Genomic DNA, 24,748 nt, shown 5'->3' on the forward strand with positions numbered 1-24,748 from the left:
CCGATAGGCTAGATCAGGAAATAGGGAAGGGACTGGGTTAGGTGATATGCATTTGACTTTCTAAAAGAACATGGTCAGGAACTTACTGGGATACTTCCTAGGGTCAATTTGTTATTTATTTTTGTGATTTCGCATGCAAGCGGTACTTGTCAAGTCACCTCTTCTGGACCTTCTCATACACACATATTTATGCTTAGGCTCTGAGATGATCCCAGTTTCATGAAGGGAGTTTGGTCATTCATCTCCTTGGATTTCTTCCTTGTGTCTTTTTCTGCGAAAGCTGCATTGTTCATTTGAATTGTAGTTTGCTTTAACCTCATTTTACGGAGCCAACTCCTCTCAGAATTGAACAAGATGACCCTTTGAAGTTCAGTGGTGCTTGAAAGTATACAAGGCACATTCGACGAATAATAACATCATTTGCCTTGAGTATACTACATGAGAAACAAAGACTAGCATAGTCATACCATGAAGCTCATCGATTACAAGAACAAGATGTGACCATAGATATCACTCTGTCTGTGCTCTACTTTTAGCGATATGGGGAGCTGCCGCTCTGTAATTTGGTTAGAGAGTAGTAGGCACCGCCACGTCCCAAGGATATCAGCTCATTATGCGAACCTTGTTCTGCAACTTGTCCATTCTTAATGACGGCAATTGAGTCGGACTTCTGTATAGTGGACAGCCTGTGAGCAACAACTATACATGTCCTATTGATCATCATCTTTTCCAGTGCTTCTTGAATTAAGCTCTCTGATACGCTGTCAAGTGCACTGGTAGCCTCATCTAACAAAAGGATTGATGGATCCTTCAATATAGCTCGAGCCAGTGCTATCCTTTGTTTTTGACCTCCTGATAGCTGAACTCCTCTTTCTCCACAGTATGTGTCATACCCATCTTTCATGCCACTGCGATTCGAGAAAATGCACGCTTAACAAATAGAACAACCAAGTCTAAGCTTATTATGAAATCTTCCTACTTGAATAACAGCTTGTTGCCTCTATCAGGTTTTAAACCATCCTAGCAGATTCTGAAGAAAGGATAAGACAGCATATTTTAGTGTAGAAAGTAAAAACCCTTTTCAGCATATTTACCGAGCTCGCCATACCTTATGAATTCGTGGGCATTGGCAAGAGCTGCAGCTTTTCTTATCTCTGATTCTCTAGCATCTTCTTTGCCATAGGCAATATTTTCACGGATAGTTCCAGCAAAAAGGGTAGGCTCCTGACTGACTAGTGCAATGTGGGATCTCAACGTTTTCAGATTGTAGTTCCTTATATCCTGGTCATCTATATACACAGATCCGTTCATTGGATCATAGAATCTTTCTATAAGCCCAATTATGGTAGACTTGCCAGAGCCACTCTGCCCAACTAGTGCAACTGTTTTCCCTGCCCGAACTTTTAGGCTCAACCCCTTGAAGACCATCTGATGAGGCCTTGCTGGGTATGCGAAGAAGACATTTCTCAACTCCACTTGACCCTTAAGACCCCTCCTTAATTCTCCTCCCCTTGGGGTGTCCGGGTCAATCTCAGTTCTCCTGTCGAGGATCATGAAAACTGACTTGATGGAATTGCTTCCTTTGGATAAATCGGAGGTCATGCTTCCGGCCTCAGCAATAACATAAGCAGAAAACACCAATGTCAAATATGATTGAAAGAGGTGCTCAGGACTTAGCAAACCTTGATTCAGAAGCCTCCCACCATACCAGAAAGATAAAGCTGAGGAAGCAGTGTTGAAAAATTGCGAGCAAAACAGGCCCAGGCCTGAATACATTGAATGTCTGATGCTCTCCTTCCGAGGACCACTCAAGGTGGCGGCAAAAAGCCCTACCATTCTTTTTTGGGAAGAGAAGGCAGTTATAGTTCTGTGGTTGATGACGGCTTCACTAGCTAACTGGCTTCCTTCTTTTTGTGCCTTTTGTGCTTTTGCTGCCATGCTTTTCATCAAGACAGTCCTGGCATAGAAACTCCCGATCACCACTGGCTGCACTGCTAGCATCACCAGGGCTAGTCTCCATGTGAGCACAAGTGCTAGACCGTAAGCAAAAGAAGCCCCGAAAATTGCTTGAACTAACAGGGACATCCTGTCACCCATGAGCGAACGGACCATATTCGCCTCTGTGGATAGCCTTGCACAGATAGCAGCACTTGTGTTCTCGTCTTGATCAAACCACCCAATCTCGAAAGTCATGAGCTTTTCAAGCAAATTCTCCCGTACCCTCTTGGTCAACTTTTCTCCCATAATTGAGAAATTGTAGTGTTGGATGACGTTGGAGAGAAAATGGAACGCGCCAATCCCTAAAAATATGAGGGAGTATTCCCTGGATTTAGACTTCATCTCAGACTTGTCAGATCGGAAGTAATTCGATATGACGGAGCCGACAATGTAAGCATTTATTGGTTGCACAGCTCCGGCTCCTATGGCACCCAAGCATCCCAAGAGAGCCTGGCCGCGCTCGGGAGAGTTCATTTTTAGCAAACGCCACTGGGAAGGAGGGGGATAAGGTGAGTTCTCTGAATCTTCTTCTAAGCTTTCATCTGGATCATAAACGGACACAGAGTAGGGTGCACTGAAGGGTGCACTAAAAGAAAGTCCAGGACTGAATGGATTAAGTGCTGGAGTGTTTTGAGCACTTGATCTCATGCTTAATGGGCTCAGTGCAGCGTGCACCCAGCGAGGACTTCTTCCCTCAATTTGATAGCCGGAGTTGTTGGAATCTTCATTTTGAGTAGCCATTTGTTGCAGCTCAACCATCCTAAGGTAATCTCCACCCTTTCCATTGTTCATTTGAATGAGTTCATCATGAGATCCTGATTCGACTACTCTTCCTTCTTGAAGAACCACAATAAGATTTGCTGCGCGAATTGTGGAGAGTCGGTGGGCAATGACGATTACTGTCCTCCCTGCAGAAGCTTTATCAATTGCTTCCTGCACAGTCCTTTCAGATTGAGCATCCAGTGCACTAGTGGCTTCATCAAGGAGCAGGATTTTTGGATCTCTAATGAGAGCTCTTGCTATGGCAATTCGCTGCTTTTGACCACCGGACAATTGAAAGCCAAATTGTCCAACCTATAGAATTTGTGATGGTCAGGGGTTACAACATCCTACAAAGAGCGTACAAACACTTGCGATTTATACGAGACTACTAGTACAAAGCAGAATAATTCAGTATTTCTCAGACAGAAACTCAAATTAACTTTTAGGAGATATTTTCTCTCATTGCATGTCGGGGGAGATAGGTTTAGTGGCACAACAGAATAACCCGGATTTCAAATGTTTTACTATCTTTTCATCTCCAGCATTTTTTTTTTTTTGGTGTTTTTGTAGTTCGTGTTATACATTCCTACAGTTCATGCATATCTTAATTATGCTATTTTCCTCCATTGATGAGTCCCTACCAAATTCCAATCATTTAGCGAAGAGCCCGCCTAAAATAAAAAACAAGAACATATCAATTAGCTGAGGAGCTTACCTGAGTCTCATACCCTTCAGGTAACTTGGAAATGAAATCGTGTGCATTTGCGGCCTTAGCTGCCGTCATCACTTCTTCCATCGAAGCTCCTTCCTTCCCAAATAGGATATTGTCTCTTATAGTTGTAGCAAACAGGATTGGTTCCTGGTTAACCAGTCCCATTTGTGATCTCAACCATTTTAGCTGAAGCCTCTTTATTTTGTGGCCATCGAGAAGGATTTCTCCTTCAATAGGGTCATAGAATCTCTGAAGCAGGGCAATGACTGTGGACTTGCCGGAGCCGCTGCCTCCCACAAGACCCACAGTCTTCCCTGCCGGAGCCCTGAGAGTGAGCCCTTGGAGTATTGGCGTATCAGGTCTTGATGGGTAGTTGAAGTATACATCTTTGAATATGATCTCTCCTCTCACATATGATAAGGCCTTTCCCTTCTTGTCTTCTGTGTCTATGGTAGGGACCCGATCGATCATTTCGAAGATTCTAGAAGCCGTGGTCTTTGCCTCTGCAATGGAAGTTAGGTTCGGGAGTGCGCTCAACACGCATCTGCAATAGCAAAATTGAACTTAAGTGTCACTGCATGATCAAGTTATCGAAGCCAATAACAGCTTGCGAATAACATACAGACCATCAGGAGGCCTGTGTGCATGACTCTATCGGTAAAGTGCTGGTGAGCATGACTTACACTCCTCCCATGATGACACAGATCCCAGCTACGAAAATGCTACCGCCTTTTTCTCCTTTTTCGCTAACCAAAATAGAGCCGACCCAGGTCTGAAATGCCCAACCGATGTATATGATACCCATGCTCCCCATCATCAGGCCCTTCGCGAGACCCATCTTAAATCCAAGTTCCATGGTCTTTTGGAGTGCATTGCTGAACTTACCAAGTGTCTGATTCTCCGCCACGTATGAATAGACAGTCCTGATCGAAGAAACTGCTTGTTCTGCAATCCCACCAGCGGCTCCATAGGACTCTATCATCTTCATGCATACGTCCATCATGAGTTTGCCAAACACTAGTCCAGGAACGATGAATAGCAAGGAGAATGGAATAGCTGCCAGTGCAAGTTTCCATGAAAGGATGAACGAAACTAAAAGGCAGAAGGAGAAAGTGGACATATATGCAAGGCAATCTGGTATCTGCAGGAGGAATGCTGAAAACTCAGTGAAAAGTGATATGAGAGAAATGAGAAATGGATGTTTAGCTTATTCGTGTAGGTATTTCACATAATCTCCTTCAACAAAAAGGATCTTTAGCTGTTGTTGAAACCGAAAGAAATAAAATGTGTCTTCAGCTGTACCTTCTCACAGATGGCAACTTGGATCGAGTTGGCATCCGAAGAAATGGTGGAGACGACTTTGTAGGTTGTCGAAGAACCGGCTTCTTGAGTGTCGAAGAAGCCGACTTCTTGTCTGAGGACGGATTTGAGGTAAGCCATTCTCATTCGGGAAGTCTGTCTCTCGGCAGTTCTCGTCCAGCAAATTCCCTCTGTTCAAGGAGATAGCGGCGAATATGGCAGCACATCAGAACTTTCACGTTTCTCTTCATTGACAGTATTTCGGTTCATGGTTTGGTAGAATGCTGTGAAAGCTATATGCAGAACTTACCAATAAAACCAGAAAGTCCGACCCAAATTGCAACATACAGCAGCCTGAGAGTATACTGTGAAGTGACAAAAGTGGTTAGCAACTTGAGAAATTCCTTTTACCAATTTAAGATCCTGGACTTGTGCAGAAGTAATTCTTGAACCATGCTAATGGTTAAAATCCTCTGTTCTAAGGGATATGCATGTTTTCTAAGTAGCAAGTATGAATCGTGAAAGGTCTCTTCTAACGTTTGAACTAACCCGGTTTATCCTAACCTTCTAACCAAAAAAATTGTCCAAAAGGCCCTAACACCTATTATATTTTTGCCAATTATGTTCTAAACCTTTCAATTTTGTCAATTTAATCTCTAGCCTTTTAACAATTTGCCAATGTAGTCCATTTAGCCAATTTTGGCCAAAAAATGATGACGTGGACGCTAGCCATCCTATGTGGGACGGACGTTGATGTGGATTTTTTTTTAAATTATTGAATTCTTCATATTTTTAATTAATTTTTCCTTTTTTTTAATTGTTAATGGTTAGTTGGAGCTCGCCGGCAGGTGGCGAGGCTCGCGACCCTCAACCGGCTACGAGTGAGGGCCGCGAGCCATTGACAGCCACCGGCAAGGGCTCATAGGCTGTAGCCCAGCGGCCGACGGTGGGCCTTGGCTGGTAGCCGGGGGCCCCAATCACCCATTGAAAATAAATAAAAAAAAGAAAAGAATAAAAGAGGAAGAATAATGAAATTTTCAGAAAAATAAGTAAAAAATATACAAGAAAATTTCATTTTAGCATTGGTCGTGTCACGTAGGATAGTCGGGTCCACATCATCAATTTCCAATCAAAATTGGTCGGATGGATTACATTGACAAATTACGAAAATGTTTAGGACTAAATTGGTAAAATTGAAAGGTTTAGGACTAAATTGGCAAAAAACACAACAGGTTTAAGACTTTTTGAGCAAGTTTGCCTGATCTAACCCAATCGATATGTTTAAACCGTGAGAAGAACGAGCATGCAACACTGATGATACGGTAAAATACTCCTTAAATTAACATGACAGCAAAACTCAGTTTATTACCTTGTCCACCGTGTGGTCCGAAACAGAAGCACCAACCTTTCCGTATTGATTGATTACGGTGCTCAGAACATACATCGTCAAAGGGTACTGCAATCCATCTCCGATGCTGCCCAAAGTCCCCAGCAGCATCAATAACTTGTCGAGGCCATCGGCGTACCTAAACATGCCGTCTTTGCTCCCCATAATTCTATCCGCTCAAACGTTCTTGACGAGCTGAACTTAAGACGTGCCTCACATCTCGATTTCTCCGATCGACCGCTGCAAGCCCCTTTCTCTTTATACGCGAGGTACCCGGCCAATCAGCTGTGTGCTGCTGCAGGCCGGTATCTCTTACATTGGCCGGACTCTTTTACCATTTTATGGCCATGCCAACTGGAGTAACAGCGGATGCCAATATGAAATCAGCCGGCGCTGTCCCTATGCTTTGTTTTTGCAGACCAATGCCGCATTCCATTGGAAGAACCGTGGTCTGTTCTCGATGTTGGAATGTTGTACAACGCCATTTTTTTTTAAGGTGGTATGCGACAAGGACAGTGCTTTGGATGATCTTTGCAGGCGTTTCATTGGTTGAATCATTCTCTTTCGTTAAAATAGTAAAGCGGGGCGCACAAGACAAGTCCCATAATTCCTTTTTATTCAACTAGGATTGCAAATAACTTGTTGGCTTCCGGAGTTGGTATTTCTTTTGCAAAGATTCCCTGCAACTTCGGCCATGAAAAAGTACCTTCCTCCTGGCTTTGACGCCACATCTGTATTCTGTACCTTTGGAAAGAGTCTCGTGTGTTTCCAAAAGGTTGCTGAATTATTCAGCTCAAGGTCTGTTTCTTTCCTTTTCCATGTTGTCATTAGACTCGGATGATTGAGTATTGTTTGGCGGGTTTCGATGGCGCTTAGGAGCGAGGTTTTTCTTTGAATCGGTCCGGTCCAAAAGGATACAGATGCTATAGCACTTGCTGTAGGACAAGGGACTGCAGTTGAAGTGCAGTGACACCCGATCAACGTTGTCCGTCTTCATATCTTTTCTCCTCATCACAACTCGGGCATCAGTCCTAGAGGACTGTTGGAAGTATAGATTTGAGATTAGATTAATTATTGTTCACGTTAATCGTAGTTAAGCCTAATTGCGTTCTCACCCTATACGAAAGGGAGGGCTTGTCCTCTCTTCATTTGGTAACGTGAATCCATTATACTTTCCTCTCTTTAGCACAAACCACAAGCCTCAACTTCATATCAGAGCCAATGTTACTTGTGGAGCACCCATCGGGTTTGCTGCATGGCGGCTGCCACAACACCAGCCGCACTAGCCGCACCGGCCGCGTCGTTGGCAGTTCTCCATCAAGATTGAAAGCTTTAGTTGCTGTCCGGCATACTTTCGCTGCTCATTTCGGTAAACCAACACCACCAATGGACTTGTCACCCTCAGACGAGCCAATTCCTGAAATTTCTTCGCCAACGGATGCCGGAATTCGCCAAACGTGCCACCATGCTCCCCTGCATCTCTAGTGCTATTCAGTGGTGATTTGAATGCCTTCCGCTACATGTTCACAACAACAAACACCAACCCACGACTCACCACCCGTCGCCAAGGCAGTTTGTAAAGATTCGTCGCCAGCTTAAGGCTGGTGACCTCTGCTGACTATCGATGAGGCCCAGCGAGGGCCGATGGAGAGAAAAAGAAAACAGAAAAAAGTAAAGAAGAAAAATAGAGAAAAAATGAATAAATAAATTCAAGGAATTATTAAAATACTATTAAAAATTATTCATGTCAACGTTACGTAGGACGGTAGGCATTTAAGTTGGCGATTTCCCAACAAAATTAGCTGAATGGACTCAATTGACAAAATATAAAAATATTTAAGATTTAATTGGCAAAATTAAAAGAAATTTGGACTGAATTGCCATATAATTTTATAGATAAAGGGATGTAGAACTCTTTGTACGTGCATCTCAATTGCTACCTAATATAGGCCATGCTTTGGGGTGGTGGCCTGGCCCATTGGCACGTACGGTTGAGTACTAATTTCGATCCGACCCGAGAACTGGACCAGCAGGTCCTAAGTTGTTCCCGGTTCCTTGAGCGGAGCAAGACCGGACTGGTAGATTTGTTTTTCTTTTTCTTTTCTTTTTTTTTTTAATTTTTTTTTCTATTCTAGAAGTAAAGCTGTATTGAGGGCCATTGCGTTGTGAAATTTTCTGCTTAGATCCAAAGCCAAACTCCAAACTCACAAACAAAACTAGCAAAAAACTAGATTATACTTATGTTCTCCCATTAAAAAGGAAATCCATTTAGACTTGGCAAAAGATAAGTCTTAGAATATCAAATACCAATATAAGAAATCCGATTATCTACAAAAAGAACTAATATACTCCAATTAAAAAAAAAAAATCACAGTTTCTAACAAAAAGGGACTGCCGGTTCCCAAGTGAATAGGTTTGGTTTCTGTATCAACAAGCTGAACCCATTTTGGAACCAATCATCTCTATTGCCACGGCACGGTACATCCCACCGCATCATTGGGCGGAGCTTGACATGACTCGTGGGCCACCATGGCCCAATAGCTATTCCACAAGAGCCCGACAGTTATGTGGCTGTATATTAGCTGGAATTGCAACAGCTGTATCGGCAACGATTTTCTTTAACATAATTGACGATTCCTTTCAAGTTTCGACATAATCACCAATGTCAATCTTAGGTCCATAGATTGCAGGGCGTATTTTGATTTCCCACCTCAGGCAGCACGTAATTATGCCCCCACAGACCATTATGCGTCCACCCCATATTTGTGCTCCTGATTTACAACATCTCCACCGTAAAAAATCAAGGCTGATTCGATCCATATTTTATCGTCACGTCTTCGCGTGCCTCGCTAACGAAGACCTTAGTCAAATTTTTTTATTTTTTATTTTATCAAAGTCAGCGTCGACTAGCGCATCCAGCATGATGAGCTTCATCCCCTATGCGCCTTCCTTTTCAACTTTGGAACGTAAAAGCTGGAGGGCTTGACCATGAATTCGCGTGCCATGCTGACATGGACATGATGGGAGTGTCTCTCTGCACTAAAGTTTAGGACATGACTGAACCTTCGTTGTCCCAATCTGTGCCATCCAGCGTGTTCAACGTGGGACATCGACTTCCAAGCATGTGTTCGTCAGTCAATTGGGGCCATTGACATTGGGGGACTTCAGGCACCAACCGTATTCACAAGTCAAACTGAAAGGCATTATTAACAATAAACTGCAAAGGCTTTCTGGCTAAGGTGTTGGAAAGCATACTTGTTCTCCACGTTGGAAGCCTTAAGTCCTCCCATTTCCGGGAAGCATCATCATCATCTATACAATTGCAGCACATCCTCTCCCAGGCAAATGGATCCAAGGCTGTACCGATATGCAATCTCCGGTGATATTCACTCCCTCAAGGAGCTTCTCGATAGAGATTCGAGCATACTCCTGAGGTGCACTCCCCAAGGAAACACGGCCCTCCATGTTGCTGCTAGATCTGGAAAAAGGTCAATGTTCGCGGAGATCTATAGTCGATGCAAGTCCCTTCTCATGCAGCCGAATTCCGAAGGAGATACTCCTCTGCATGTAGCTTCAGGGGCTGGCCATCTCTCTGTTGTGAAGTTTCTAGTCATAGAGATCACATCTACCTCTCCTTCTCAGCTAGACATTGAAAGCGGCTGCAACTGCAACTTCGAGATGCTAAGATGGGAAAATAGAAGGAACGACACAGCCCTGCATGAGGCGATCAGGAAAGGTCACTCACAAGTCGCTAGGTTGTTAATAAAAGCCGATTCTCGCCTTCTACTTCACGAAAATCGTGTGGGAGAATCCCCATTGTACCTGGCTGCTAGAGGGGGCATGAAAGAGATTGTAGATTGGATCTTGACATCGTGCCCTTTATCTGTTCACGGTGGATCAGACGGCCAAACAGCTTTGCACGCTGCTGTGAGCGCGAGATATTCTGGTAACTTTTTTTTCCTTGACCTACAAGATATCATGCTCCGAATTATTAAAAAAAAAATTACTATGTTCTTGTACCGACTTCAACTATCCTGTGATCTGACGTAGCAACAGAGTCCCGGTATCTGCTGATGGAAATTTGGCATATGCTTATACAAAATACGGATCCTTTCAACTTTCATTAGATATTGCTCAATCCCAATACTTGCTCGTTCTGTGTGCTTTTCAGAATATTTTGTTCATGCATCACAGATATAGTGAAAACCCTCATAAGAGCAAAGCCGGAGCTGATCAAAGAAGTTGACCACCATGGCAGGACGCCTCTCTACTATGCCGCTTTTTCTGGATACCACAAATTGGTCCAGCAGCTGCTAGAGCTGGACATCTCGACTGCATATGTTGTGGACACAGATGGCTTTTCGCCGCTTCATGCAGCAGCAAGTAATGGCCATGCCAAGGTCATAAAAGAGATTATGCGGCTATGCCCAGATGCTGGAGAATTGGTAGACCAAAGGGGCCAAAACGTTCTTCATGTTGCAGTCCTAAGCGGGAGAGCAAACGTTGTCAGATATATATTGGACACTGTCGAGCTCGAGGGCCTAATAAATATGTCTGATCACAACGGCAATACTCCTTTGCATCTAAGTATCATGGAAAGGAGAAGTTGGATTGCAGCTTACCTGTTGTGGGATGTGAGAGTTGATCGAACTGCTCGAAATATGAAAGGCGAAACCGCCTTCGACATGGATGAGCCAACGATGGAAGCACGTGTAGTTCCTTCAGTAAGTATACTATTGCCAGACCGCAACTGCAATTTATGAAATCTCTAGACCATGATTAAAAATCTGAATTGTCTTCCTTTCACTTACAGATTGCGATGGTGAACCGGCGACAACTACGCCTCCCTCAACATTGGGATTTCCGAAGGGGAATTCTCCCTGGTACAAATGAGCAAAAAGCCGTTGTCTTGGATTCAGAACAATCTTACAAGCAAAATTGTCAGACGTTATTGATGGTCGCGGCACTCATCACGACCGTGACGTTTGCAGCAGCTTTCACAATGCCTGGCGGCTATAATGCTAATGCCGGCCCAGGCCAAGGAATGGCCCTTCTCCGGTCAAGCGGACATCTCAAGTGGTTCGTCATCTCTGACACTGTCGCGATGACCTGCTCTATAATGGCTGCTTCCCTCATCCTATGGGGCGCTGCTTTCGGCGATAGACCTTACGTGCATTGCTATGTGATCGCGGCTGTGTTGACATGCATTGCGCTGCAGTCGACTGCTATATCGTTCGTGACGGGTCTTGTGGCTGTTTTACCTGACCAAAGATATGTCCACACAATGGCTTCCATAGTTGCCTACACCTTCTATGTTAACACTTGCTTGTTTCTCTTCAGACTGGCACAGATTATTTCCTACTCTGAGATCTGCCTCTTCATGGTTTCCCGCCTCAGAAGGCTCAAGTGCATCATCAATTCCCAAATAGTGAACAGATGACATTCTTCAGCAATATTCTATTGGAGAAATTACTGACAACTTTTCCCCCTGTGGAATTAGTGAAATCTGGAAGAAAACATCACCCAGTTTTTTCTTTAATAATTCTATGATGCCTGAAGTTGTTTCCAGAAGATCTCAGAGCCATCATCCGACAGAATGACCTATTCTATCTATTTTTTGACATAAAACAGTCTGATGAATTATGATCAAAACCAACAGAGTCAAATAATAACCCTATTAACACCTCACGGATATCCTTTCAACGCGAGCTACTGTATCATGCCGGATGGCAGAGGCAATGTGACGTTAGCTTAGCCGAAGCATCGGTTGTCGTCGTTTCACCTCGTACCTTTTGATCCGAGGTGAGAAGCATGTTGATCGAGCGTGTCGCACCAATTTAAATGAGAAAGTGTCATTACGCATACGAACTCTTTTATATTTACGACTCGTCTTAATCTTTGTTATTTACTCATGTATGGATAAGGAAGTCATGTTAAGCTTTCACGGTATGTAGAAAACCCTCTTGTACTTAGTAAAGACAAGTCTTAGTTTGTCAAATACCACCGTGAGAAATGGAATTATCTACAAAAATAATTGATATACTCTGGTCAAAAAAGAATTACGTAGCTTCTAAAAAACAGAGATACCACTGACTCTTGGAATCGATCAGCATTGACACGGCATGGCCCAGCCCATTGCATCACCAAGCGGAGCTTGGCATGATCCATGGCCCCCCATGGACCAATAGTGTCGTGCTTCTTGCCGGGCCATTTCGGCCGGGCAATTCATTTAAAACCTTTTTCAACTGTTCCACAATAGCGCGACAGTTGCGTGGTTGTATATCAGCTACAATTGCAATAGCTGCATCGACAGCAATTTTAATTAACATAATTGACGATTCCTTTCAAATTCAATATAATCACCAATGTCAATCTTAGGTCCACAAATTCTAGGGCGTATTTTGATTTCCCACCTAGCAGTACATAATGATGCCACAACACCAGCCGCACTAGCCGCACCGGCCGCGTAGTTGGCAGTTCTCCATCAAGATTGAAACCTTTAGTTGCTGTTTGGCATACTTTCGCTGCTCATTTCGGTAAACCAACACCACCAATGGACTTGTCACCCTCAGACGAGCCAATTCCTGAAATTTCTCCGCCAACGGACGCCGGAATTCGCCAAAAGTGCCACCATGCTCCCCTGCATCTCCGGTGCTATTCAGTGGTGATTTGAATGCCTTCCGCTACATATTTACAACAACAAACACCAACCCATGACTCACCACCCTTCGCCAAGGAAGCTTGTAAAGATTCGTCGCCAGCTTAAGGCCGGTGACCTTTGCCGACTATCGACAATGCCCATCAAGGGCCGATGGAGGGAAAAAGGGAAAAAGAAAAGAAAATAAAAAAGTAAAGAAGAAAAATAGAGAAAAAAAAAAGAATAAATAAATTCACGATATTATTAAAATATTATTAAAAGTGTTCATGTTAGCGTCACGTAGGAAGGCTGGCGTTTAAGTCAGCGATTATCAAAATTAGAAGAATGGACTTAAATGATAAAATATGAAAAAATTTAAGATTGAATTGATAAAATTAAAAAATTTAGGACTGAATTGTCATATAATTTTATAAATAAAAGGATGTAGAACTCTTTGTACGTGTATCTCAATTGCTACCTAATATAGACCATGCTTTGGGGTGGTGGCCTGGCCCATTGGAACGTAGGGTTGAGTACTAATTTCGATCCGACCCGAGAACTGGACCGACAGGTTCTAAGTTGTTCCCGGTTCCTTGCGCGGACCGACAAGATTGGTAGATTTGTTCTCCTTTTTCCTTTTAATTTTTTTTTTCTATTCTAGAAGTAAAGCTGCATTGGGGGCCAGAGGCAATATTGCATTGGGAAATTTCTGCTTAGATCCAAAGCCAAACGCCAAAATCACAAACAAAACTTGCAAAAAGCTAAAATCATGAAGTGATAAGGAAGTCATGTTATGTTTTCCCATTAAAAAGAAAATCCATTTATACTTGGCAAAAGCTAAGTCTTACATTATCAAATACCAACATAAGAAATCTAATTATCTACAAAAAGAATTAATGTACTCCAATTAAAAAAAAATCATAGTTTCTAACAAAAACGGACCGCCGGTTCTCAAGTGAATAGATTCGGTTCTCGTATCAACAAGCCGAACCCATTTTGAAACCGATCACCTCTATTGGCACGGCACGGCATATCCCAAAGCATCATCAGGCAGAGCTTGGCAAGACCCATGGGCCACCATGGCCTAATAGCTATTCCGTAAGAGCCCGATAGTTATGTAGCCGTATATTAGCTGAAATTGCACTAGCTGCGTCGACAACGATTTTCCTTAACATAATTGATGATTCCTTTCAAGTTTTAATATAATCACCAATGTCAATCTTAGGTCCATAGATTGTAGGGCGTATTTTGATTTTCCACCTCAGGCAACACGTAATTATGCCCCCACAGACCATTATGCGTCCACCCCATATTTGTGCTCCTGATTTACAACATCTCCACCGTAAAAAATCAAGGCTGATTCGATCCATATTTTATCGTCACGTCTTCGCATGCCTCGCTAACGAAAACCTTAGTCAAATTTTTTTATTTTTTATCAAAATCAACGTCGACTAGCGCATCCAGCATGATGACCTTCATGCTTCATCCCCTATGCGCCTTCCTTTTCAACTTTGGAACGTAAAAGCTGGAGGGCTTGACCATGAATTCGCGTGCCATGCTGACATGGACATGATGGGAGTGTCTCTGTGCACCAAAGTTTAGGACATGACTGAACCTTTGTTGTCCCAATCTGTGCCATCCAGCGTGTTCAACGTGAGACATCGACTTCCAAGCACGTGTTCGCGAGTCAATTGGGGGCATTGACATTGGGGGACTTCAGGCACCAACCGTATTCACAAGCCAAACTGAAAGGGATTATTAGGGCGCGATTGGCAACACCTCAGAAATTCCATTTTTCTGTCAGAAGCCCATCTAACGGAGAAATGTGTTTGATAAAAATCTGATCGAAGTAGAAATCCGTTTGGTAAAAAAATTAACTTATGGTAGGACTTTTCACTTCTGATAAGATTTTTCACTTCTGATAGGATTTTTGGCTAATTTTGAGAAGTAAAAAATTTTAACTTCTCGGCTCCAGAATGACTTCTTGCACCACACCCGCCTCTGTCGACCACCGTTGCTGTGACCGTTGGCCGCCGATCGCCGCCGCCGGCCGCCGCCGACCACCGCGAACCATCGCCGCAGCCACCGACCACCGCCGCCGAAGATTTTGTTAATAATGTTTCAAAAGTATAAATTTTCAACAGTTATCAAACGAATTTTTCTGATTAGAAGTCAATCCGGGAGCGAAGTAGAAAAATCAACTGCTACTTTTGAGGAGAAGTAGAGAAATCAACTTCTGATCAAAAGTTGATTTCTCATGGAGAAATGTTTTCATGCGCACCCTTAACAATAAACTACAAAGGCTTTCTGGCTAAGGTGTTGGAAAGCATATTTATCCTCCATGTTGGAAGCCTTAAGTCCTCCCATTTCCGGGAACCATCATCATCACCATCTATACAATTGCAGCACATCCTCTCCTAGGAAAATGGATCCGAGATTGTACCAATATGCAAACTCCTGTGATATTCACTCCCTCAAGGAGCTTCTCGATAGAGATCCGAGCATATGTTGTGGACACAGATGGTTTTTCGTCGTTTCATGCAGCAGCAAGTAATGGCCATGCCAAGGTCATAAAAGAGATTATGCGGCAATGCCCAGATGCTGGAGAATTGGTAGACCAAAGGGGCCAAAACGTTCTTCATGTCGCAATCCTAAGAGGGAGAGCAAACGTTGTCAGATATATATTGGACACTGTCGAGCTCGAGGGCCTAATAAATATGCCTGATCACAACGGCAATACTCCTTTGCATCTAAGTATCATGGAAAGGAGAAGTTGGATTGCAGCTTACCTGTTGTGGGATGTGAGAGTTGATCGAACTGCTCGAAATGTGAAAGGCGAAACCGCCTTCGACATGGATGAGCCAACGATGGAAGCACGTGTAATTCCTTCGGTAAGTATACTATTGCCGGACCGCAACTGCAATTTATGAAATCTCTAGACCATGATTAAAAATCTGAATTGTCTTCCTTTCACTTACAGGTTGCGATGGTGAACCGGCGACAACTACGCCTCCCTCGACATTGGGATTTCCGAAGAGGAATTCTCCCCGGTACAAATGAGCAAAAAGCCGATGTCTTGGATTCGGGACAAACTTACAAGCAAAATTGTCGGACGTTATTGATGGTCGCGGCACTCATCACGACCGTGACGTTTGCAGCGGCTTTCACAATGCCTGGCGGCTATAATGCTAACGCCGGCCCAGGCCAAGGAATGGCCCTTCTCCGGTCAAGCGGACATCTCAAGTGGTTCGTCATCTCTGACACTGTCGCGATGACCTGCTCTATAATGGTTGCTTCCCTCATCCTATGGGGCGCTGCTTTCGGCGATAGACCTTACGTGCATTGCTATGTGATCGCGGCTGTGCTGACATGCATCGCGCTGCAGTCGACTGCTATATCGTTCGTGACGGGTCTTGTGGCTGTTTTACCTGACCAAAGATATGTCCACACCATGGCTTCCATAGTTGCCTACGCCTTCTATGTTAACACTTGCTTGTTTCTCTTCAGACTGGCACAGATTATTTCCTACTCTGAGATCTGCCTCTTCATGGTTTCCCGCCTCAGAAGGCTCAAGTGCATCATCAATTCCCACATAGTGAACAGATGACATTCTTCAGCAATGTTGTATTGGAGAAATTACTGACAACTTTTCCACCTGTGGAATTAGTGAAATCTGCAAGAAAACATCACCCAGTTTTTTCTTTAATAATTCTATGATGCCTGAAGTTGTTTCCAGAAGATCTCAGAGCCATCATCCGACAGAATGACCTATTCTATCTATTTTTTGACATAAAGCAGTCTGATGAATTATGATCAACATCAACACAGCCAAATACTAATCCTATTAACACCTCACGGATATCCTTTCAACGCGAGATATTGGGGAAACATACATTAGAAGTGCCATAACTTGTGTATGACGTTCACTTGAGTGCCATAACTTTCAAAACGTTCATTTAAATGCCATAACTTTCAAAAATCGTTCACTTAAGTGCTACGTGAGAGTAAAATCGTTTACTTGAGTGCTACAGTAACTTTTCCGGCGTGCTACAGTAACTTTTCGGCGTGCCACATTAGCTTTCCGGCGCGCTACGGTAACTTTTTCACGAGTGTCACGTCAGCTTTTCGGCTGTCACGTTAGCTTTTCCAGCGTCCATGTCAATATGATACTCAAGTGAACGATTTTTGAAAGTTATTGCATTTAAGTGAACGCCGTACAAAAGTTATGGTACTTCTAGTGTATTTTTTCCCGAGATATTGTATCATTCTGTCCGGCAAAGGCAATGTGGGGTTAGCTTAGACAAAGCATCGGTTGTTGTCGTTTAGCCTCGTACCTTTGATCCGAGGTAAGAAGCATGTTGATCGAGTGTGTCGCACCAATTTAAATAAATGAGAAAGTGTCATTACGCATACGAACTCTTTTATATTTATGACTCGTCTTAATCTTTGTTATTTACTCATGCATGGATAAGGAAGTCATGTTAAGCTTTTACAGTACGTAGAAAACCCTCTTGTACTTAGTAAAGACAAGTCTTAGATTATCAAATACCACCATGAGAAATGGAATTATCTTAAAAAATAATTGATATACTCTGGTCAAAAAAGAATTATATAGCTTCTAAAAAAAAGAGATACCACTGACTCCTCGAATCGATTGGCATTGACACGGCATGGCACAGCCCTTTGCATCACCAAGCGGAGCTTGGCACGATCCATGGGCCCCCACGGACCAATAGTGTCGTGCTTCTTACCGGGCCATTTCGGCCGGGCAATTCATTTAAGGGTTAATACCACGGAAAACCCCAAACTGGTACACTTGTGACAAATTTACCCCAAACCATTTTTTTTATCACAAAAAATCCCAAACTGGTACACCTGTGACAAATTTACCATAAACTGGTACATATGTGACAAATTTACCCTCTGTTAATTTTTTTAAAATTTAACTGTCAAATTGCTGATTTGGTGACACGTGACGGTTGACGGGTATACCAATATAGGGTTTTGACCCTCTGTTTGTCACATGTTTATCAATTTGGGATTTTTCGTGATATTAAATCAATTTAACGGGGGGTAAATTTGTCACAAATGTACCGGTTTGAGGTATTTCGTGGTCAAAAGAATTAGTTTATGGTAAATTTGTCACGTATATACCAGTTTAGGATTTTTGGTGGTCAAAAAAATAGTTTGGGGTAAATTTGTCATAGGTGTACCGGTTTGGGGTTTTTCGTGGTCAAAAAAATAATTTAAGGTAAATTTGTCACATGTGTACCAGTTTAGGGTTTTTCATGGTATTAACCCTTCATTTAAAACCTTTTCATTTGTTCCTCAATAGCAGGATAGTTGTGTGGCTGTATATCAACTACAATTGCAATAGCTGCATCGACAGCAATTTTAATTAACATAATTGATGATTCCTTTCAAATTCAATATAATCACCAATGTCAATCTTAGGTCCACAAATTCTAGGGCGTATTTTCATTTCCCACCTAGTAGTACTTAATGATGCCACCACAGATCATTACGTGTCCATATTTGTGATCCTGATTTGCAACATCTCCACTGTAGAACGCCAGGGCTAATTCTATCCATATTTTACCATCACGCATGTAGGGGGGTCAAAATTTCGTGCATTTCGATGCCGCTTTGTTTTTGGTTCGGATAATTAAAAAATAACCATTTTTTTTTGTCAGCTCAGTTAACAAAATCGCATTGAAAATTTCCAAAATAATCTTTTTTTTTTTTTTTTGCTTTTTTGGGGAAAAGGGTTGTCGACCCGCGCCGGCCCTTGGGTGAGGGCCGTGAAGCCCTCATTGGCCAAAAGATGGCATCATGACCCCTTGACGACGCCACACCACAGCAAAGGCGGGCGAGGACGTAGCGGTCCTCGCCCGCATCAATGAGGTGCCGCGACCCCTTGTTCAAGGGCTAGCGGTTTCGTCGGCTTTGAATCGAAAAAGTAAAAAGAAATGAAAAAAAAAAAAAAAAAGAGAAATCGAAAACCGAACTAGAATGTTGGTTTGGTTCATATTCAATTCGGGGTGAGATTTGGCTCGTTCAAGCTTACATCCTAATGGTTCAATTCGGTTCGATTTTTCAATAAAATCAAATTGAATTGAACCATTAGGATGTTGAACTAAACCGTTGACAGCCTATACGCATGGCTGTTAATCTCTAGCCTGTGCATGCCTAAACGGCAAAAAACTAAACCTATCAAATGAGCGGATCGAATCGAAAATGGTCATATTCATATTGATCCATTTCTATGCAATACAACTTTAGCGGCCCATATCCATACCCGACCGGACCTACCCCATAATTATAAAACACTTTCATATATAATCCAATTAAAAAAAACTTGTTTATCATAATGTTCTATTTTTCATATTTCATCTTTATTGTCTTTGTTCCTTTTTTTTTCCTAGGAAATCCATCCTTTTTCCTTTGCCAGCTGTCGACCGGCGATGTTAGGAGACATGCCGATGAACATCGATCGACCCGGAGCGATTGGCAACCGGCGATTGTTGGTGATTGACCGGCGACTTCCGGAGACCGGGCGACTAGACCCTAGTGAGTTCGAGGCTCGGTCGAAATCAGCAAGGCTCGAGCTCACTTGTGGCTGTTATTGGCCGATCGCGGCGAAAGACTATTAAAAAAATCATGGCCAGCGAGGGTCGGGCCAACAACCCTCACCCCATTTTGTAAAAGAAAAGAAAACATAAAAATTATAAATCATCAGCAAATTAAAAAATCAGAAAATTTGTTTACAACTCACTTAAAATAGTTAGGTGATCCATTTATGACTACCCATTTAAGATCAATTAAGTAGTTAAGTAATCAATTTAAACCCACTCAACCTTGTTTTTCAAATTAAATGCAATACATTTATGACCCATGTTAATATTGGTTAAAGTATGGATTATAGACACATTTTGCCATCTCAACGAAAAGCTTAGTCAATTTTTTTCAAAATCAACGTGAACTAGCGTATCCAGCACGATCACCTTCATCACCTATGCGCCTTCTTTTTCAACTTTTGAACGTAAAGGTTGGAACATTTGACCTTGAATTCGCATGCCATGCTGACTGGGACATGATGGGAGGGTCTCTCTGCTCTAAAGTTTAGGACACGACTTGAACCTTTGCTGTCCCAACCTGAGGCAACCAGCGTGCTCAACCTGACATTGACTTTCTAGCATGTGTTTGGAAGTCAATTGGGGGCATTGACATTGGGCACTTCAGGTACTAACGGTATTCTTAACTATTATAAACAGTAAACTGCCATGGCTTCTTGGCTGAGGGGTTGGAAAGCATACTTATTCTCCATGTTAGAAGCCTTAAGTCGAAGTACAGTGTTGTTATCATCATCATCTATAGAATTGGAGCAACATAAGTTTATTCCTCTCCCAAGAAAATGGATCCGAGGCTGTACCGATATGCAAACTCCGGTGATATTCACTCCCTCAAGGAGCTTCTCGATAGAGATCCGAGCATACTCCTGAGGTGCACTCCTCAAGGAAACATGGTCCTCCATGTTGCTGCTAGATCCGGAAAAATGACGGTTTTTGTGGAGATCCATCGTCGATGCAAGTCCCTTCTCATGAAGCCGAATTCTGAGGGAGACACTCCTCTTCATGTGGCTTCACGGGCTGGCCATCTTTCTGTTGTGAAGTTTCTAGTCATAGAGATCACATCCACCTCTCCTTATCAGCTAGACATTGAAAGCGGCTGCAACTGCAACTTCGAGATGCTAAGATGGGGAAACAGAAGGAACAATACAGCCCTGCATGAGGCGATCAAAAATGGTCACTCACGAGTGGCTAAGTTGTTAATAAACGCCGATTCTTACCTTGTACTTTGCGAAAATTGTGCAGGAGAATCCCCACTGTACCTGGCTGCTAGAGGGGGCATGAAAGAGATTGTAGATTGGATCTTGACATCGTGCCCTTTATCTGCCCATGGTGGATCTGATGGTCAGACAGCTTTGCACGCTGCTGTGAGCGCGAGACATTCAGGTAACTCTCTTTTTCTTGACCTGCAAGATATCATGCTTCGAAGTATTAATAAAGATGCTGAGTTCTTGTATAGTTCAACTATCATGTAATCTGATGTAGCGTCAGAGTTTCGATATCTACTGATGGAGTATTTCGCATATGCTTATACAAAGTAGGAATGTTTTCAACTTCCATTAGAAATTGCTCAATCCCAATACTCGCTCATTCTGTGTTTTAAGAATATTCTGTTCATGTATCACAGATATAGTGGAAACCCTCCTAGGAGCAAAGCCGGAGCTGATCAAAGAAGCTGACCACCATGGCAAGACCCCTCTCTACTATGCAGCTTTTTCTGGATACCACAAATTGGTCCAACAACTGTTAGAGCTCGGTATCTCGACTGTATATGCAGTTGATAGAGACGGTCTTTCGTCACTTCATGCAGCAGCAAGTAATGGACATGCCAGGGTTCTAAAGGAGATTATTGGGCAATGCCCAGATGCTGGAGAATTGGTCGACCTAAAGGGCCAAAACATTCTTCATGTTGCAGTCCTAAGCGGCAGAGCAAATGTTGTCAGATGCATATTGGAAACCGTCGAGCTCGAGGGACTAATAAACCAGCCCGATCACAACGGCAACACTCCTTTGCATCTAACTATCATGGAAAGGAGAAGTTGGATTGCAGCTTACATGTTGCAGGATGTGAGAGTTGATCAAACAGCTCGGAACATAAAAGGCGAAACCGCCTTCGACATAGAGGAGCTAACCAAGGAAACACGTGTAATTCCTTCAGTAAGTATACCATTGCCAGGCCATGATTCACTGAAATTTCTGATATGGCCAGATGAGGATTCGAAATCTTAATTGTGTGCCTTATACTTGCAGGTCGCGATGGTGAAATGGCGACGATTATGCCTCCCGCATCATTGGAATTTCTGGGGAGGATTTCTCCCCAGTACAGATGACCAAAGAGCTTGTGCCTTGGATTCAGAACAAACTTACAAGCAAAACTGTCAGACATTATTGATGGTCGCGACGCTCATCACAACCGTGACGTTTGCAGCCGCTTTCACAATGCCCGGGGGTTATAACAATAACGCTGGCCCGGGACAAGGAGTGGCCCTTCTCCGGTCAAGCAGTCATCTCAAGTGGTTCATCATATCTGACACCATTGCGATGACCTGTTCAATAATGGCCGCTTCTGTCATACTCTGGGGCGCTGCTTTCGGGAGGAGACCTTTTGTGCACTGCTACGTGATCGCAGCTGTGCTGACATGCATCGCACTGCAGTCGACTGCAATATCGTTCGTGACGGGTCTTGTGGCTGTTTTACCTGACCAAACATATGTGTGCACCGTGAGCCACGTAGTCGGCAGTGTCTTCCTTGTTAACACCGGCTTGTTTCTTTTCAGACTCGCACAGATTTTTTCCTTCTCTGAGATCTGCCTCTCCGTGATCTCCCGCCTCGGAGGGCTCAAGTGCATCATCAATTCCCACGTAGCAAAAGAATGACATTCTTCAGCAATGTTATGGTGGAGAAATTACTGACAGCTATTCCCCTTATGGATTTAGTGAAATCTGCAAGAAAACATCACTCTGTTATTTCTTCTTTCTTTTTCAAGCCAACGACACCCGGCCATTTTTTACTGATTCCATGATACCTGGAGTTGCTTCCAGAAGATCTCTGTGTCACCGTACTTCATCTCTCAATTTTTAAGACAGGAAACAGTCTGATAAATTAGGACTAAAGCAGCCAAATGATTGACTTTGACTCTTACGTCAATGTCACTTGATACCTCAACACTTGTATTCAAACCATCGACGTGTTAAACTTTGGCATCGATTTCCCGAACGCGTTTCAAAGTCGTTGAGTCATACCCTCGGATTCACATTAATTGCTGCGGTGCAGGTCCTCACGTTATTCATAAACTGCAAGGGAAAATCAACGACCAACGACCATGACTTTTTGGCTAAGGAGCTGCAGGTCCGACTTGGATATATGGAGCTGCAGGTCCTCACGTTATTTGGATTGATTTTTGAGATCAGAATTCTCTTTGAATTTGCTTTCTATATAGTAAAGATTAAAGACAAACGGTGCAGTACGGTGCAGTTCTTTGTCGAACCTGTTTGACCATAAGCAAGGACCTAATAGTACACAGCAAGGTTTGGGCTGGGCCTAGGTTGTTGACAGTTCGGTTCCGGTTGGTTCGCACTAATAGCCGAACCGAACCCAATATGAACAATGCTCATTTCTAGAGACCCGAACCATGTAGTACCCGAGCCGCAACTAAGGTTCAAATCGGGTTCTAAGTTTTTTTTTTTTTAGGTACCGGGACTGCAACTAAGGTTCAAATCGGTTCCAAATTTTTTTCTCTTATTTTTAATATAGTCTCTGGACTTTCCGTACATGATTATTATAGTGTTCAATGTCGTCCTCCCATTAATTCAAGTTCGGAGTAGTCATTGAACATTTTCATATATGTTATGGACTAAATTGAACAGGTATAAAAAATTCAGGGACCACGTTAAATAAATTAATAGTTCAGGAACGACATTGCATATTAGGCTAAAATTCATGATCATATTAAACAAATTAAAAGTCCAAAGATGCTTATTTTTCTCTTTTTCTTTTTTTTTTTTCACCTTTGTTGGTTCCTTCCTTCCTCACAGGTGGCTTACCTCACTTGACGAATCCTTCAAGAAAAATCTGCACCATCGATTTGCTTGAACCATAAATTACGAAGAAGAAGATGACGCAGACGGAGGCGGCAGGGATGAAATGAAGGCAATTCCTTGGCACTGGATGTCGGAATTAAATGGCCTTCCTTTTTTCTTTTTATTTATTATTTCTCCCTTACATAAGGATTCAGAAAATACCGGATCTCCGCCTACACAAGGTCAAAACAATCTTGTTCATTAACATCTTAGAAATATTCTGCCATAAACTCCATGGACCTTAGTGATCCGACGGTGCCGAGTGGAAGGGTCGTTGCTCAACGGATAATGTCCCTTTCAACCGAGCATTCCCAAAAGACCCGCTCTCTCAAATTGAAAGTGTATGTTCCCGCGTGAATTTCAACAATCACTTTTTTAATTTTTTATTTTATGTGCGATTGAGCTATTTTTTAAAATCTGCTCCGAAATATTTTTTATCTAGAAAAATCATGAACGGTTAAATGGTTCAAAATATCCTAGTCTCAAATCAGAAAAGATTAAGACTCAACTATCAAAATTAAAATGTTTAATGCTGAATGGCAAAAGTGCAATAGGTGAAGGACTAGTTGGACAATTTTCTCAATCACCAACTTTAACTCTAATCTCAAATCAGCCTCTTTTTTTTTGGTAAAAAAAAATTACTAACTTTCAAACTAGTCTCTTCCATCCAAAAATCGTGGTATTTCCACGTTAATCCACATTTGCAAGGTGGCATGAATAATCATCTTCAAAACGAAATCATTCTTTGATATGAAAATTAGGATATTATGAATGACTAAGGGCAATTTTTGGATGGAAGGCTAACAAGGGCATATTTGAGACTAGATTGAAAGTTAATGATTCTTTTAAACAACAAAAAAGGTCGAAGCAAATTTGGAATTAGACCTAAAGTTATTTATTTATAAAAAAGTTTGGGTAGTTTTGACTACACCTTAAATTAGGGCCTTTAAATAAAACAAATTAAGGTAGAACTGAATCTAAATTGGTGTTTTATTTTTTTATTTATGGAATTAGGCTTAAAGAATTATGGATTTGCACGACTCGATGATTAGTTGATGTGACGTGGACTAAAAATAGCTGTATATAACCGAGGAATTGATCAAATGCCAATCGACGCCTACCATTGAGATTTGATCACGTATTTGACCCTTCGCGTGCCTAACGGGATCACAAAGACTCGAAGGGCACTTTTCAAAGGCTTCGACTGAGCCATCACGGTCTTAATCGGGTCACTAAGCCCGACC

At 42.6% G+C, this 24,748-nt stretch overlaps 3 protein-coding genes across 3 annotated transcripts; 2 read left to right on the top strand and 1 right to left on the bottom strand.

Annotated features, from left to right (window-relative positions):
- Positions 1-347: 347 nt before the first annotated feature.
- Positions 348-6,323, bottom strand: LOC115749918 (putative multidrug resistance protein). The gene is made up of 7 exons (XM_030686955.2): positions 6,141-6,323; positions 5,082-5,136; positions 4,775-4,962; positions 4,156-4,613; positions 3,476-4,016; positions 1,109-3,072; positions 348-908 (listed from the first exon to the last, which is right to left on the bottom strand). Exons 1-7 carry the CDS (start codon positions 6,321-6,323, stop codon positions 533-535), a joined length of 3,765 nt encoding a protein of 1,254 aa, XP_030542815.1. The 3' UTR covers positions 348-532.
- A 3,180-nt stretch (positions 6,324-9,503) lies between these two features.
- Positions 9,504-16,402, top strand: LOC115749963 (protein ACCELERATED CELL DEATH 6). The gene is made up of 6 exons (XM_030687019.2): positions 9,504-10,104; positions 10,353-10,882; positions 10,972-11,586; positions 14,439-14,524; positions 15,275-15,686; positions 15,776-16,402. Exons 1-6 carry the CDS (start codon positions 9,504-9,506, stop codon positions 16,400-16,402), a joined length of 2,871 nt encoding a protein of 956 aa, XP_030542879.2.
- A 3,756-nt stretch (positions 16,403-20,158) lies between these two features.
- Positions 20,159-22,301, top strand: LOC125313924 (protein ACCELERATED CELL DEATH 6-like). Its single transcript, XM_048275150.1, has 3 exons — positions 20,159-20,810; positions 21,052-21,581; positions 21,675-22,301. The coding sequence occupies exons 1-3, from the start codon at positions 20,210-20,212 to the stop codon at positions 22,299-22,301; spliced, it is 1,758 nt and encodes a 585-aa protein (XP_048131107.1). The 5' UTR covers positions 20,159-20,209.
- Positions 22,302-24,748: the final 2,447 nt, after the last annotated feature.

Source organism: Rhodamnia argentea, chromosome 2 (genome assembly GCF_020921035.1).
Source record: "Rhodamnia argentea isolate NSW1041297 chromosome 2, ASM2092103v1, whole genome shotgun sequence".
Taxonomy (NCBI): Eukaryota; Viridiplantae; Streptophyta; class Magnoliopsida; order Myrtales; family Myrtaceae; genus Rhodamnia; species Rhodamnia argentea.

Excerpts from the sequence above, each read along its gene's own strand:
- LOC115749963 (XM_030687019.2), top strand. The coding sequence starts at position 9,504 with ATGGATCCAAGGCTGTACCGATATGCAATCTCCGGTGATATTCACTCC. Across the intron at positions 10,105-10,352 it reads TGTGAGCGCGAGATATTCTG|ATATAGTGAAAACCCTCATA; the intron begins GTAACTTTTTTT and ends CATGCATCACAG. Across the intron at positions 15,687-15,775 it reads AAGCACGTGTAATTCCTTCG|GTTGCGATGGTGAACCGGCG; the intron begins GTAAGTATACTA and ends TTTCACTTACAG.
- LOC125313924 (XM_048275150.1), top strand. The coding sequence starts at position 20,210 with ATGGATCCGAGGCTGTACCGATATGCAAACTCCGGTGATATTCACTCC. Across the intron at positions 20,811-21,051 it reads TGTGAGCGCGAGACATTCAG|ATATAGTGGAAACCCTCCTA; the intron begins GTAACTCTCTTT and ends CATGTATCACAG. Across the intron at positions 21,582-21,674 it reads AAACACGTGTAATTCCTTCA|GTCGCGATGGTGAAATGGCG; the intron begins GTAAGTATACCA and ends TTATACTTGCAG.
- LOC115749918 (XM_030686955.2), bottom strand. The coding sequence starts at position 6,323 with ATGGGGAGCAAAGACGGCATGTTTAGGTACGCCGATGGCCTCGACAAG. Across the intron at positions 4,017-4,155 it reads TGTGTCATCATGGGAGGAGT|ATGCGTGTTGAGCGCACTCC; the intron begins GTAAGTCATGCT and ends TTGCTATTGCAG. Across the intron at positions 3,073-3,475 it reads CTGAAGGGTATGAGACTCAG|GTTGGACAATTTGGCTTTCA; the intron begins GTAAGCTCCTCA and ends CAAATTCTATAG.